Source organism: Urocitellus parryii, chromosome 3 (genome assembly GCF_045843805.1).
Source record: "Urocitellus parryii isolate mUroPar1 chromosome 3, mUroPar1.hap1, whole genome shotgun sequence".
NCBI classification, from domain to species: Eukaryota; Metazoa; Chordata; class Mammalia; order Rodentia; family Sciuridae; genus Urocitellus; species Urocitellus parryii.
The window spans coordinates 112,028,494-112,044,067 of NC_135533.1; the positions used below are offsets into that span (position 1 = coordinate 112,028,494).

The following is a 15,574-nucleotide window of genomic DNA, read 5'->3' on the forward strand; positions in this document are numbered from 1 at the left end:
AGCCATGTTGAAGGGTGGGGGTGCAGAAGGCTGTGGAAGTACTCCAGGTAGAAAAGGGTGTGGGAAGGGGAGGGAGTAAATGCTCTACCCATGATTCATCTAGGAAAGGAAAGCAGTTTCCTTGCTGAGGAGCTAGAAGGGGCCAGAGAGGCATGCAGGAATCAGAGAGCTTCACACCATGTGTAGCAGAGTATCAATGGTGGGGTTTTCTTCTGGGGAGAATGTCTTGGAGAGAGATTCCTGGGTTCAGATTTCAAATTTGACATCAGTGGGGTGTGTGTGGTGCAATGCTGGAGATCCAACCCAGGGCCTCGCATGTGCCAGGTAAGCACTCTACCACTGGACTATATCCCCAGACCATTAGTGATGGTTTATATATATATATTTGTTTTTAGTTGTAGATGGACATAATATATTTATTTATTTATATGTGGTGCTGAGAATCGAACCTAGTGCCTCACACATGCTAAGCAAGCACTTTACCACTGAGCTACAACTCCAGCCCCAGTGATGGTTTTTAAGCAAGGTAAAGTCCAAGGCAGATTCTAATAAAGGATTAGAGGGAAGTGGGGAGAAAAGGACCACAGCTCTGATGAGACGAGACGTGATGGCACCTGAGCCTGGCAGTGGTGGGGAGTAGCTTTGGGGAGAGAGAATTGAATGCCTTTTATGTGATTGAGGAGGTAGACTTGATTGAGGGACCTAATTGACAAAGGATACATTTCAGAGGCAGTCAGATCCCAGGGTCACCCCTCGGCCTTCTTGGGGATGAGACTCATTAATTAATGGCGGTTGTACTATATCTAGCCACTTTGAGTGAAAAGCAGGGGCAGCCCTGCAGAATAGTGTAGGGTCAAGATCATCATGGTCAGTTGGATCCCAGAACAACCAGAAACCCTCCCCTCACTCTCTTGCAGGAGAAAGGCACATGTTCCTTGATAAATTTGAACTGCAAGATCTGCAGATTCTTTCCGACTCCATTGAGCAATATCCTCAATGCGGCCTTGCCCCGGGGCTGTGCTCTGTGATTGTTCTTAATTAACCATGTTTGCTGTCTCTCATCTTAGGTTCTCTTCTGAGCACCGCATTGTCCAGTCATGATACAGAACCTACTGGTTTCCCTTTTTCTCATTGTAAACCCACCTAGAACTTTCTCAGCATTTTCTTCCACATTATAGTCCCTGCTTCAGTAAGAATCCTGAGAAGGAAGCCCAGGATTCTTACTCTACAAAAGAGGGATCTAAAGGCAGAGGGTCATGTGGCAGAATAACAACAGCTGCCACCTTTAGCACAGACCACCAGCAAGGCACCCAGCAAGTGTTTCACCTCTGAGTGTTAAATGGGAGAATTCAGCACCCTATTCAAGGGAGAGAAAAGAGGCCAGGAAACAGGTTCAGGGGGCCAAAAAGGAGTGTTCTGAGTTAGGCCCAAGCATAGGGGTTTAGAGCAGACTTAGGACAGACCTGGTTTCAAATCTTGGCCCTCCTATCTGGTAGCTGTGTGTAAGTTACTATACCTATTACACCCACCTGTAAAATGGAGTGTGAGTTTGGAATGAAGAGTTGGCATGAAGACGAATGAAAAAGGCATGGGAAAAAGTAAGTGTGGTACAGGGCTCAGAGAAAGGCTCAGGAAATACATCCTGTCCTCCTAACCTGCAAGGAGGTCCTGACTGGCTCTCTGTGGAAGATCTGAAACAGCCCTACTTCCTTGTTTCCTTTTTCTGTATTATCAGGTTCTTAAGAACAATTGATTACATGTTGGGGCAGCTGAATTCCAATTTTCCAAGCTGAGCAATCACTTGTGGCTCAGGAAGTGAAACCCTGAGCAAGCTGTTTGAACTCGAGATTCTAGGAAAACAGGAAAAGCCTACGTGTGGGATCGATTCCTCCCCTCTCCCCCCCCCTCCCCCCAGTCCTTGAGCACCCAGTCTTGAGGGCGTCTGGTTCAGTGAGGGAACTGAGGAGAACTTTGCTTTCCTTTTCATTTTTCGTAGTCTGGCTGAGCAGACCCTGCTTGCCTGTTTTTTGTCCCCCTCAAGACCATTGTAGTCTCCACAGTTCCTATCATTTGGTGCAGTGTGACCCTCCAGTCTTCCATCTTAATAACTGTCACTCCTCATTGTCACCTATCCCACCCAGGGGCCTAAAGCCGCCCTCTGCCTCCCTGCCATTCTTGGGAGTTTGGGGACAGGAACTTATTCCCTGGGGATGGATCATTCATGCCTTCCTACTTTTCTTAGGGGAGATCTTCGAGCTGAAGGCAGAGCTCAACAGTGACAAGAAGGAGAAGAAGAAGGAGGCGGTAAAGAAAGTGATCGCATCGATGACTGTGGGCAAAGATGTCAGGTGTGCAGGAGTAGGCTGGGTTGCAGCCTGGTGCTGCTAACGGGAGGGTGGAGAGCTTGGGTCCAGGTCAGCTTCCTCCTTTAGTGTACCTAGAGACCCATGTCTCCCTCATACAGCTCCTTTTGTGAACCTTCTTTCCAAACAGGGTTTTGTTTGCACAGGAGTCATGAGCTCAGACACTGATGGGTCAGGTGATAATGGAATGAGTGAAGTGTACTGGGTTGAAAAGGCAGCAGGTGTTGGAGTGGGTGTGACGTGAACATTCGCAGAATCTCCAGAGGATTGTTGCTAACCAGGGAAGATGAACCCAGTGTGGCCAGGTCTTCTGAGTTTTAAAAAGAACAGGAAGTCTGGATGTTTTCATTTTTTAAATCACCAAACGATAGTAAACAAATACAGTGTGGTTCAAGCAAAGCACACCTACAGATTGGATTACTCTAATTTGCTGCCAGTGCGCAACCTCTGGTTTGCACCTGAGTTGGAACAGATCTCATGTAGAAATAGTGCCACATTGGGCTGGGGATGTGGCTCAAGCGGTAGCGCGCCCGTCTGGCATGCATGCAGCCCGGGTTCAATCCTCAGCACCACATACAAACAAAGATGTTGTGTCTGCCGAAAACTAAAAAATAAAAAAAAAATAAAAAGAAATAGTGCCACACCTTTGCTCCAGCTTTTCCAGCGCCTGGAATGCCTGTTTTCTCAGCTTGTTTTCCCATCTTTTAAAGCCCACGCAAGGTTCACCTTTTCCCTGTTGCCTTCCCTCATCGCCCAGCGTCCTGTTATAAATTCAGCTTTTGCTCTTTGTTCCTATCACCCAGCACTGATTCTTGACTATTATTACTGCATGCACCTGTGTTTACCTTCCCATCAGATTGTGAAGTCCCCAAAGACAGGGATGGATTTTATAACAACTTAATATTTGTACGGTGCTTGAGAGTCTGCACAACACTTTTGGATATGATTTCTCAATAGTTCCTTACAGTTTTCATTGTAGGCAATGATGTTCTTACTGTCAGAGAAACAATATAAAGAAGGAAGAAAATGACCATCTAACTGTCACGTGGTTAGTGGCAGAACTAGAACTGAAACCCAGCCCTTCTGAAATTCAAATCCAGGCTGCTTTTGCCCAGCTTGTGTCTCAGGCCTGGTGCTGATGTGAAGCAGCTCCCCGGCATAATGGTCCCACAACATGATGACACTGCCCTGGACTTCCCCCACAGATTGCCCATCCCATTGCTATCCTCCACAAGGCCCTTCTGCCATCACTCAAAAATTCTTACCCAGGGCTGGGGTTGTGGCTCAAGCGGTAGCGCGCTCGCCTGGCATGCGTGCGACCCGGGTTCGATCCTCAGCACCACATACCAACAAAGATGTTGTGTCCGCCGAGAACTAAAAAATAAATATTAAAAAAAAAAAAACTCTTACCCAGAGACTTGAGGAGGACGTATATATTTTTCTGCTGGAAAACTGGGCCTCCTTCCAGGTTCAGTTTGTTCCAGAGCAAAGCTGCTTTCCTTCAACTAGAACACTACTGTCACCTCCTCTCGGAGGAAATATCTTTGTTCTTCCACCTCCGAAGAGCTTCCTTTGCTGATGTTATGGGCCAGAGAGAAAGCCAGGCTCATCGGTACTTCCCCCTCCTCTCCTTGTCCCCTGTTCTTCCTGATGTGTCATCTCCCAAGGTGGTGTAGCATCAGTTTTAGCCTGGCAGGACTCCTGCCTGTGGGGGCTGAGGAAGTTCTCTTTGACCTTTTATGTCTCAGTGCTGCCATGTCCTTTTGAGTAAAAGCATAAGAAATGAGAGGGAAGGTGGTGGTTCCAGAGACAGAAAATTGACCTCTAACCACATTTCATTCTCAAAAGGGCCTGTGAATCTGGAACCATTGGGCACCTTGTTGTGAAGGGCTCTACCCAGTATAGCAGGGATCAAGAGCACACACTTTGGAGTTAGACCTGGCTCCTTAGGCAGGTTAAAACTTATGAACCTCAGTATTGTTGTCTATAAAATGGGACACTCCTTGGCTTCTTGGGACGCTAAATGAATTGAAGTATGTCAGAACCTTAGCACTAATCCTGGCATGTAGCATGTACTCCATTCATGCTTTGCTGGTTCTTTCTTAGTGGGTGCCAGAGCTGGCCTTTGTGAAAGCAGCACATTCATCCCTGCTTCCCTATGACCCTCCAGAACCAGCAGCCCAATATAAGGGGCCCTGTTAAGTACAGAGGGGAAAATAAGTGTTTTCATTTACATAGCACCTCCCAGATACCAAGGACCAGATACGGTAAGTACATTGTCTCAATTCACTAGGGCCCTATAATGTGAGATGGGGTTTTTGTTGTTGTTGTTATTATTATTTTGTTTTTTTGTGGTTGTGAGCTTTTTGTTGTGTTGGTGGTTGTTGTTGTTTTTGCAATGCTAGGGATTGAACCCAGGACCTCCAGTGTGCTAGGCAAGCTCTCCATCACTGAACTACATCCCCAACCCCAAAGTGAATTTCTGCTGCACCTTTCTTGCAAATAAGGAAACTGAGGTCCAAGGGCTGGAGGAAGCTTCCTAGTGTCATACAACTAGCAAGAGGCAGAACTGAGGGATGGGGATATAGCTCAGTGGTAGAGCTCTTGCCTTCCATGCTCAAAACTCCAGGTTTAATAACCCAGTACTGGGGGGAAAAAATTAGGGCTGTCGCTTAATGATAGAGCACTTACGTAGCATGCCCCCCAAGACTCTGGGTTCAATCTCCCGTTCCACCAGAATAAAAAGCCACAAAGCAAGAGGCAGAACTGGAACTGGGTATGGTGTAATACCAGGTACTCAGGTGGCTGAGGCAGGAGGATGACAAGTTCAGAGCCAGCTTTAGCAATTTAGTGTGACCCTGTCTCAAAAAATAAAAAGGGTGGGGGTAACTCAGTAGTAGAGCTCCCCTGAGTTCAATCCCCAGTACTAAAAAGAAAACAAAAATATATACAGACCTAGGTTTAACAGGCTCCAGAGCTCATGTTTGAGGACTTTTTGCTTTTAAAATTACCCTTTGGGGCTGTGGTTGTGGCTCAGCACTTGCCTAGCACACATAAGGCACTGGGTTCGATGCCCAACACTACATAAAAGAAATTAAACAAAATAAAGTCATTGTGTTCATCTACAACTAAAGTATTTTTTTAAAAAAATTACCCTTTGACCAGGCATGGTGGCGCACACCTGTAATCCCAGTGCTGAGGCAGGAAGATCATGCGTTCAAAGCTAGCCTCAGCAATTTAGCAAGGCCTTAAGTATCTCAGGGAGACCCTGTCTCAAAATAAAACATAAAAAGGTCTGGGAATGTGACTCAGTGATTAATTGCCTCTGGGTTCAATCCCTGGTACCAAAAAAAATAATAATAAAATAACCCTTTGGGCTTCTATTTCTCCTATCAAGTGTTCAGGGACCAGCATAGCTAATACCCTTATTTTATCAGAAGTCCTGTTTATCTTTCAGCTTCCCTCTTGCCCTCTGTCTCCCTCTTGCTCTTCCTATCTTCAGCCTGCCCCATACTGACATCAGTTTGTCCTTTCAGTGCCCTCTTCCCCGATGTGGTGAACTGCATGCAAACAGACAACCTAGAGCTGAAGAAGCTGGTGTACCTGTACTTGATGAACTATGCCAAGAGTCAGCCTGACATGGCCATTATGGCTGTCAACACCTTTGTGAAGGTGAGCAGGAGCTTGGTGACAATGGATGCTCCCTGCTCCCTTTCCCCCATCTCTTTGGGGTGTGGTCCTGTGGCCCTGAATAGAAATATTCTAAGCCCTTCCCAGATCTTCACATTGCTGCTTCCTTCCTGTGCAGGCTAAGGGCCTCTTCCTCCAGCAGAGGGCTCTCTTTCTCTCTGTATGCACACATACAGGAAAATCAGGGTTTCCTGGCAGGGTAAAGACTGAGGGTCATGGTGCTAGTGGTTGTGGATTTGAGAGCCTTAACTTCTTCACCTGTGAAATGGAGCCAATATTGTATGTTTGCTGGAAGGATCAGAGAAGACTGTATGCAGAGTTCCTATACAGCATCTGGCAAGGGCTTGGTGTCTGTTGCATGGCGTTTACCTGTTGATTATGGTTGGTGGTTATTACCCATAGATAACCCATAGTTATCCCATAGCAACTGCCAGATGGTGCTCAGCCGCAGGCTCAGAGCTGCAGGCCAGGAAGAACTGGAAGCCACATGACTTGTCTTATTCCTGCCCCTGACCAATGGTTCCTTCCCCCTCAGGACTGTGAGGACCCCAACCCCCTCATCCGGGCCCTGGCTGTGCGGACCATGGGCTGCATTCGAGTTGACAAGATCACTGAGTACCTGTGTGAGCCACTCCGGAAGTGCCTGAAGGATGAGGATCCATATGTGCGCAAAACAGCAGCCGTGTGTGTAGCCAAGCTCCATGACATCAATGCCCAGCTGGTGGAGGACCAGGGCTTCCTGGACACTCTTAAAGACCTCATCTCTGACTCCAACCCCATGGTAAGTCAACTACCACTCACTGAGCCACTTTCTGGGTTGCCAGGGAAGACCTTGGCTTGACAGTCTGCTGGGCAGTCTCTTGTTCTTAGAAATCAGAGTTTTGCTGAGTGCCATTGTTCCTGTACCTTGTGGTGGTTTAGGAACCATCTTTGCAAGAGACTAGATCTGGATTCTCTTCTGTGTCCTCTACTAGCTGCCTGAATTTGGGCAAGCTGCCTAATGTTTTGGAGCCCTCTTCATCAGTAAAATGAATCTAATTCTCTATGATGGCAGGAATGCTGGAAGGTAATGGTCATGGCTTGCTACGTAGTGCAGTTGGTGCTAGTGTCTTCTTCCCCTTCCAGTCATTGTCATCATCACTATCTCCTCACCAAGACCATATATAAGCTGTTCTTTTCTGTTTCCGCATATCACCCAGGGATTATAGAGGGTTGCCCTTGGAGTGGCATAGTGTGGAAGACAGAACACTAGAATGTGTCTGGGTGGTGATGGCAGCAATTCACAGCTGTGGCTGGTAACCAGGCTCTTGTGTTAGGTAGCTGGAATGCTTTCTACCACCAAGCACTTGGAGCTGGGGCTTTCTTGTTCTGTTTTGTTTTGTGCAATATGCTTATTTTATTTTAGTTGCAATTTGCAGAGGCATCGACAGGGTGAGTGCCTGAAGTGGGCCTTGATGAAACTTCAGACCTGCTTGTGTGGTCATATTCCTTTCAGGGTGTCCCACTTCTGACTAGCTAGTGTCATTAGCCCCTTTGCCCCCTGGCCAAGTACAGTGTCCCCAGGCTCTGCCCTTCCATCCTCTCAACCAGGTGGTGGCAAATGCTGTGGCTGCCCTCTCAGAGATCGCCGAGTCTCACCCCAGCAGCAACCTGCTCGACCTGAACCCACAGTCCATTAACAAGCTGCTGACAGCCCTGAATGAGTGCACTGAGTGGGGCCAGATTTTCATCCTGGACTGCCTGGCCAACTACACACCCAAGGACGACCGTGAGGCCCAGAGGTAAGCTGGATGACCCTTGCCAGCCCACCTGAACTTGATCCTGTGGAGGGTCCAACCATGAGCTAAGTGGGCCCCTTCACAGGGCTTTTCTCCTGGCACCATCGCTAAGTACACTTTCCTCGAGGGAGCCAGCCCACCCTTCATGTCTCCAGAGCCAGGCAGTCAGTAGTGTAGCAAATCACTTCTTGCTGTGGTTATAGAAAGAGCCTGACCTGGGAGCTGACAAGAACCTCAGTCACCTCAGCTAGATAACGTCAGAGCTAGCTTGAGTGAAGAAATCAGCCATTCACTGAGTTTTCACAGGGTGCCTTGGGCAATGCTGGACCCTCTGTACACATAGATAATCTTTAGAAACTCTGTGAAGGATACCTTATTATCATCTGCCATCTTGCAGATGAGGAAACTCTGGCTTAGAGAGGGTGCAGGTACCTAGCTGGGACTCATCTGACCATTGGTCTCAACCAGCATGACATCCTGCCCCATTTGAATGTCCTGGCAGTGGGGGGAAAGGAAGGAGCTGACTTTTGCCTCATCTACTGTATGCCAGGCACTGCCCATTCTTTGTATGTGTTATCTCATGTAAGGGCCCCAGCAACCCTGTGAAGCAAGCTTCATTGTCTCAGCTTTATAGATAAAGAAACTAAGGCTTAGAGTGATGTGAGCCTGCTTGGTTCAGTTAGCAAGCACCATGATCTAGATCTTCCTCCTGTTAAAAGACATGCTATCTTGATAACTAAACAGAACATATCCCCTGTCTATCTCTACTCTTTGCCCTGCCGGAACTGCTGGACCCCAGCATCTGTGAGCGGGTCACACCCAGGCTCTCCCATGCCAACTCTGCTGTGGTGCTGTCTGCTGTGAAGGTGCTCATGAAGTTCATGGAGATGTTGTCCAAGGACCTAGATTATTACGGCACGCTGCTCAAGAAACTGGCCCCGCCCCTGGTCACACTGCTGTCGGCTGAGCCAGAGCTGCAGTATGTGGCCCTGCGCAACATCAACCTTATTGTGCAGAAAAGGTACAAAGGCCACCACACACATATTCAGCGTGCACTCCTGGGAATGGGCTCTCAAGTGAAACTGACCTGTTACTGTGCAGGAAATCTAAAAAATCCCTTAAACCAGGGGTTATCAGCAGAGCACGTTTAACCCCAAGGACATTTGGTGGTGTCTGGGACACTTTTGGTTGTCCCAACTGGATACTGCTAGCATTTAGTAGATAGAGGCTGGGAACACTGTTCAGCATTCTACAGTGCTGGATAGTCCCCCATGACAAGAAACTATCTGGCCCAGAATGTCAACAGGGCCAAGTCTTTGAAGCCCTTGCCCCTTCAGGGAGCAGGCTCAGTAGAGGTTAGCATGGGGCTGCTGTGTGTGTGTGCACCTGCATGCATTTTTCTTGGGGACAGAATGCATAGGTCTAATCAAATTATCTTGAGCTTAGAAGCCTTGGAGATGGTGAGGCATCAGCCTCTAGGCCTGGGGAAGGGGCAGAGCAAAGTTACCATGTCCAACTGCCTCTTTCTCTATTCCCTGAGAGAATGACTGCAGTAAGCCTCTGATCCCAAGGTAAGGGGTCTGCCACCTGGGATTGGCAGGGGCTGAAACACATTGAATAGACCCCTCAGAAGGGGTCTCTGGAATGATCTCCTTTCTGAGAAGTGACTGTGAGTGAAGGAGTCCTAAAGCCCTGAAGGGTGGGATTGGCCTCCTGAGTTCTACCCCCTGCCCTTTTGGTCAAATGATTTACTCAACAATCAGGACTTGGCAGTAGCAAATGACCACAGAGCATTCACATGTTACAGTAGCCCTGTTGCTGGGAGCAGGGTACACAGAGAACAAGGGCTTATAGTCATTCTCTCGGAAGGTGGTACACCCTCTTTGTTGTAGTTACAGTCTGGTTCTTAGTATACTCTTGGGGATCCAGAGATATCAGTGGAACTGGGACATTTGTGAAGATTTGGGAAGTAAATATGGGAAAGCTTTCCAAGTAACTAAACATAGCCATCAGACTAGGGTGTTAAAGTTGCAGTGAGGGTCTTTACCTGTCAGAGCCCTTGGGTTACTGGATTTAGTAAGGTGTAGGGACTTGTAGATCCAGATCAACATGAAGGGCTCCCTGTGCTATATTTAACATGGTAAATCTCTTAAGAAGTTGTCCCTAATGTGCACACCTGGCCTAGCCCAGCCCTGACACATGGTTAGGCAGCTTTTACCCAGTCCTGCTTACAGAAATCATCTTCCTGCTGCCCAGCTGCAGTCTTGCCTCCTTTCTGTAGCAGGACAGAGGCTCCTGGCTTGGCCAGGATCTCCTGCAATCTGTGTGGCAGCAGTGAGTCCCTGGGCTGCTCCTCTTTCTGCCCTGACACCTCCCTTCTTTACCTTCTGTCCTCATCCCTTTTCCTGATGATAGAAAAGGTTTTGTTTTCAAGTTGTCATTTTGTGTTTTTGTATTGGTTTCTGTTCTAGAAAGGGCAAAGGAGTAGGCGTTGGGGTGGTGACTCTCATCTTGCTCCTGCCCTTGTTAGCATGTGACCTAGTATAAGCCTCACAACCTCACTGAGGTTCTCTTGACTAAGAAAAATGCAGTGGGTGGTGTCAGTTGAGGTCCAAAAACCATTGCATTTGAGGGAGGAGCAATGATAAATGTGGAAGTGTGCCTATGATCCCAGCAGCTCAAAAGCCTACAACAGGAGAATTGCAAGTTCAAAGCCAAACTCAGCAACTTATCCAAGCCCTAACCAACTCAATGAGACCCTGTCTCTAAAATATAAAAAATGGCTGGAGATATGGCTTAGTGGTTAAGCACCCCTGAGTTCAATCCCTGGTGTCAAAAAAAAAAAAGTGGAAGTGCTCAGCTGGTGACAGGTCCTGCCTAGCAAGTGCCTTCTCTGAGGCAGGAGTCCATCATGTTAGATGTTTCCTGACTCATAAAACCAGCAGATTGTGTAGGCGTCTGGGACAAGGCACCCAAGACCTTGTTCAGAGATTTACCAGCAGGTTTCCTGGAATTCAGCATTTAGTTATGCTTCTGGGTAAGATCTGTTAGAGTGGCATGTGAGGACACACAGCTGGATCATAGGGGATAAATATTTCAGAGTCTGGAGGAATCCATGAGGGATTTCTCCTGGTCCCTCCCTCCCTTGGCAAGTCGGATAGAGCATACTCCACCCCAGTAACAAAGTATAGGAACACGTGCCAGGCATGGTGGTGCATGCCTGTAATCCCAGCAACTTGGGATCAGCAGGAGGATTGCAAGTTTGAGACCAGCCTCAGCAACTTAGCAAGACCCCAAGCAACTTAGTGAGACCCTCTTTCAAAATAAAAACACATATGTGGTTTAGTAATTGAGTGTCCCTGGGTTCAATCTCAGTATTTAAAAAAAAAAAAAAAAGTACAGGAAGACATGGAATATTTCTGCCAAGGGCAGCCTAAGTGAGTCTTAGTTCACAAGGTTTTCATTGAGGGCACCCACCAGTTTCAGACTCTAAGAAGGAAAGCAGGTGTTAGGCATATACCATATTGTTTATACAAATGGCCTAGGTACAGTCAACCACCTTTATCATTCAGAGAATTGTCGCCACATGCCAGGCCTTTCTGAGATTAGCAGACACAAGCCTGCAGCATAGAGTTTTCCTGCAGTGTCATTCCCACTTCACAAATGAGGAAATAGAGTCCTGAGGTCACAAGCTGGGTTTGGAACCTTTGCCCAATAATTGCTGCCTTTGAATATGAACTGTCTCTTACTGTATTTCCTCTCCCCTTCCTGAGGTGTGTACAGGCAATAACCAGGCAGAACTTTGCTCAGGCTTTCCCTGGGAACATACAGCCACAACAGTGGCTTTGCTTCCTTGAACATCAGGCTCCACCTCAGACCCCAGAAATGTCTCAGCATATGTGGAGAGTTTTTTTTCATGGGGTTCATGCCTTGCTTTCTGCTCTCTGGGCATCCTGCCCTGCCACCAGGCCTGAGATCCTGAAGCATGAGATGAAGGTCTTCTTTGTTAAATATAATGACCCCATCTACGTGAAGCTGGAGAAGCTGGACATTATGATCCGCCTGGCCTCCCAGGCCAACATTGCTCAGGTGAGCATAGTGTGGTTGTGCAAGGCACAGGCTTCCATATCAGATAGCTACCTCACCTACTAGCTCTGGTCTTTGGATCAGATGATAATTCTGTGAATAGTTCAGAATAATGAGAATATTAACCATGGGACCTGGAGCTTCATAAGCAAATTTTTTATTTTTTTAATATTTATTTTTTAGTTGTAGTTGGACACAATATATTTATTTAATTAGTTATTTTTCATGTGGTACTGAGGATTGAATCCAGGACTTTGCACGTGCTATTCGAGCACTCTACTGCTGAGTCACAACCCCAACCCCTTCATAAGCAGATTTTTTAAAACTTTGATATTATGTTGTTAAAGAATGTTCTCCCAAGCCAGGCATGATGGTGCATGCCTGTAATCCCAGTAGCTGGGGAGGCTGAGACAAGGGCATTGCAAGTTCAAAGCCACCCTCAGCATTGCTGAGACCCTGTTTCTGAATAAAATACAAAATAGGGCTGGGGATGTGGCCCAGTGGTTGAGTGCTCCTGAGTTCAATCCCTTGTATCCACCCTCCTACCAAAAAAAAGAATGTTCTCCCAAGGTAGTCATATACATCTGTAATCCCAGGTATTCAGGAAGCAGAGGCAGGAGGATAGCAAGTTTAAGGTTAGCCTGGGCAATTAAGCAAGGCCCTATCTCAAAATACAAATTTTAAAAAGGGCTAGGGTCTATCTCAGTGGTAGAACACTTGCATATCATGCCTGAGGGCCAGGCCTCAACCCCCAGCACCAAAAATTAAGAACAGAGTAGTAGTTGGATATGTTAGATCATCCTACAACAAGAATTGTCTGATCTTGCCTTCCTTTTGGGGCACCTGGGTCTCTCCCTCCCCTGAGTGTTCCTCCTCGAGTAGGAGACAGAATCCTCTCCTTCTGGGGATCTTCGCATTCTCATTACCCAGGAATGTTCCAGATGGTTGCCCTATCACATTCCCTCAGTCCATTTTCTCTGTTTGGGTTACAGGTGTTGGCAGAGCTAAAAGAGTACGCAACAGAAGTGGATGTGGATTTTGTTCGGAAGGCTGTACGTGCCATTGGCCGCTGTGCCATCAAGGTGGAGGTGAGGATGTTCTGGGACTCCTTCCTTAGCTGAGTGAGGAGAAGAGAGCTGAAACCAATCTGATCCTAGCAGTATCAACTGACTGCTTGTGGTCTAGGAAGACCTCAGGGTCACCATAGGAGCCCCAAAGACACCCATTATGCAGATCCATTTGGGTTCCTTCTTTGTAGTTTCCTTTAAGCCTTCCAGTTGCTGCAGATTAAATTAACACATCAGCCAAGTGCAGTAGTGCATGCCTGTAATCCCAGCAGCTCTGGAGGCTGAAACAAGAGGATCAAGAGTTCAAAGCCAGCATTAGCAATGGCGAGACACTAAGCAACTCAGTGAGATCCAGTCTCTAAATAAAATACAAAATAAGGCTAGGGATGTGGCTCAGTGGTCGAGTGCCCCTGAGTTCAATCCCCAGTACCCCAAAACTAAAAAGAGACAAAAGAAAAATTAACACATCATATCATGGTTCACCTGTAGCATTAGCTAAGACAATGGGGCAGCCACCAGCTGGTGGTGGCCCTGGTAGGCTTAATTTCACAGAGCATTGGAGCAGGGGCTCTGCCTTTCTGATACTTCAGTACATATCCTGATTCAGCTACCCGTGGATCTTTCTCCAAGCTGCCCAGACTGCTCCAGACCCTGTGTACTGACATTTCACCTCTTCCCATTCTCTACCTAGAGAGATATTTTTTGACTACCAAGCTGGACTCTCCTTAAATGAGTCCAGTGGTGTCTAGAGGATCTCGGATCAGCTGATCACCCCCAGGCCAGACCCTTAAGTCATTTGGAAGCATTTCCCCTTGATGCTCATGATGGCCATCCTAAGAAATCTCTTATCCTGGGCCGTCAGCACAGAGTGTGGGGATAAAGGCAGAAGGACTGGCCCACACAGACTGTGAGTGGGTTTGACAACAAGAATCCACTTTATGAAACAAGGAAGAGTGGTTAAGTGAGACTGAAGCGGAGTCACTCTGCCCTGAGGGCTTGGCCTGGAAGATCTCCAAGTCCTCCCCACTCTCAGGAGTGCTTCCCCTGGCTTCTCCACAGTCTCATCCTATCTCTATGTCCCTGCCCTCCCAGGACCATCATTTCGCACACATTCTCTACCTTTGTTCCCTACCCCATTATCTGAAGGAGTCTGTCCTCTTGTGCTGTAATGAGGAAGTGGGTGGGGGGTGACTTGGGCTTTTTGGCCCAGCAGCTCTATTGGAAGTGGGGTAAAGGGACCTTGCCCAACCCTCCTCCTCTTTCCATGCAGCAATCTGCCGAGCGTTGTGTGAGTACGCTGCTTGATCTCATCCAGACCAAGGTCAACTACGTGGTCCAGGAAGCCATTGTGGTCATTAAGGACATTTTCCGCAAGTACCCTAACAAGTAGGTACCACCTATCCTGGTGATAGAGTGATCTGGCTTTGCCTGTGGACAGGGTGGTGGGAAGGTAGAGGAAGGAGGGGCCTCTCTCCTCCCCTCTTCCTTCTGCCTCTGTTGTTGTTGAAGTATTCTTGGAAGAAAACTTTATTTTTTCTTGTTTCTCTTAAGCTGGCCCTGCTCTGCTCCCCAGGCCAAAATGTGGTAGATACAACTCAAATTCCCATTCCTCACCGTCTCCTAGGGACTTGTTGCCTGTCTCTAGCCTCCAGTGGCCCTCCCCACAGGGTAAACCAGGCTTTCTCAGTGCTCACATGCTGCCTCCTTCCTTCTTTTCCAGGTATGAAAGTGTAATTGCCACGCTGTGTGAGAACCTGGACTCCTTGGACGAGCCTGAGGCCCGAGCAGCCATGATCTGGATCGTAGGCGAGTATGCTGAGCGGATTGACAATGCGGACGAGCTACTGGAGAGTTTCCTCGAGGGCTTCCATGATGAGAGCACCCAGGTGAGCTTTCATGTGGTCAGTGCCCAACTGGACATGAGTCATGACCAGCAGCTCAAGCCCATCCTGCCTTGAAACCCTCCCCTCATACTGCTCTGCCCATGTGGGCAGACAGCAACAGTGGATGTATGGAGGTTGGGTGTGGTCACCTTTCTTCACCCATGACAGTGCCTCAGTGGACTTGGGAGATAGTCCACAGTGGCATGCATGAAAGGTAGACAAAGGTCTCTGGGTTTGTTTTTTTGTTTTAATTTTTTTGTATTTGTAGATGGACAATACCTTTATTTTATTTATTTTTATGTGGTGCTGAGAATTGAACCCAGTTCCTCTCACATGCTAGGCAAGCACTCTGCCCCTGAGCTACAGCCCCAGCCCTGGGTTTGTTTTAATTGCATATTTATCTTTCTATAGGTAATCATTGAGTTGGTTTAAAATTGAAAAGGTATGGAATAATAAACAGTAAAGTGTTCCTTCCACTACTTTTCTAGAAGCCAGTAGTATTCTTAGTGTCTTGGGGATATTTGCAGAGGTTGCTTAGGAATGCACCAGCAGATACACACCCCTACATGCACACACATGCTCACACATGGTCCATTCTCACTATTCATGGTATTTGTGGGTTTGTTTTTTGGTGTGGGCTCACTCTCGTCCAGCGAGGAAGTCCACGAACAGGGTAGAGGAGAGTGTGGTTGCAGAGTCACAAATCA

General features: G+C 47.5%; 1 protein-coding gene across 3 annotated transcripts in view; it reads left to right on the top strand.

Moving 5' to 3' along the window:
• The window catches only part of Ap1b1 (adaptor related protein complex 1 subunit beta 1), a 57,392-nt gene that overhangs the window by 21,878 nt on the left and 19,940 nt on the right, over window positions 1–15,574 (top strand). For 2 of the 3 annotated variants that reach the window (XM_026413332.2, XM_026413334.2), the window contains exons 3-11: window positions 2,243–2,348; window positions 5,900–6,035; window positions 6,589–6,834; window positions 7,644–7,834; window positions 8,631–8,852; window positions 11,800–11,920; window positions 12,910–13,005; window positions 14,255–14,370; window positions 14,705–14,870. In XM_026413332.2, the coding sequence (XP_026269117.1) occupies window positions 2,243–2,348; window positions 5,900–6,035; window positions 6,589–6,834; window positions 7,644–7,834; window positions 8,631–8,852; window positions 11,800–11,920; window positions 12,910–13,005; window positions 14,255–14,370; window positions 14,705–14,870 (1,400 nt within the window). The remainder of the gene's footprint in view (window positions 1–2,242; window positions 2,349–5,899; window positions 6,036–6,588; window positions 6,835–7,643; window positions 7,835–8,630; window positions 8,853–11,799; window positions 11,921–12,909; window positions 13,006–14,254; window positions 14,371–14,704; window positions 14,871–15,574) is intronic. The other variant, XM_077796014.1, reaches the window with a different exon arrangement.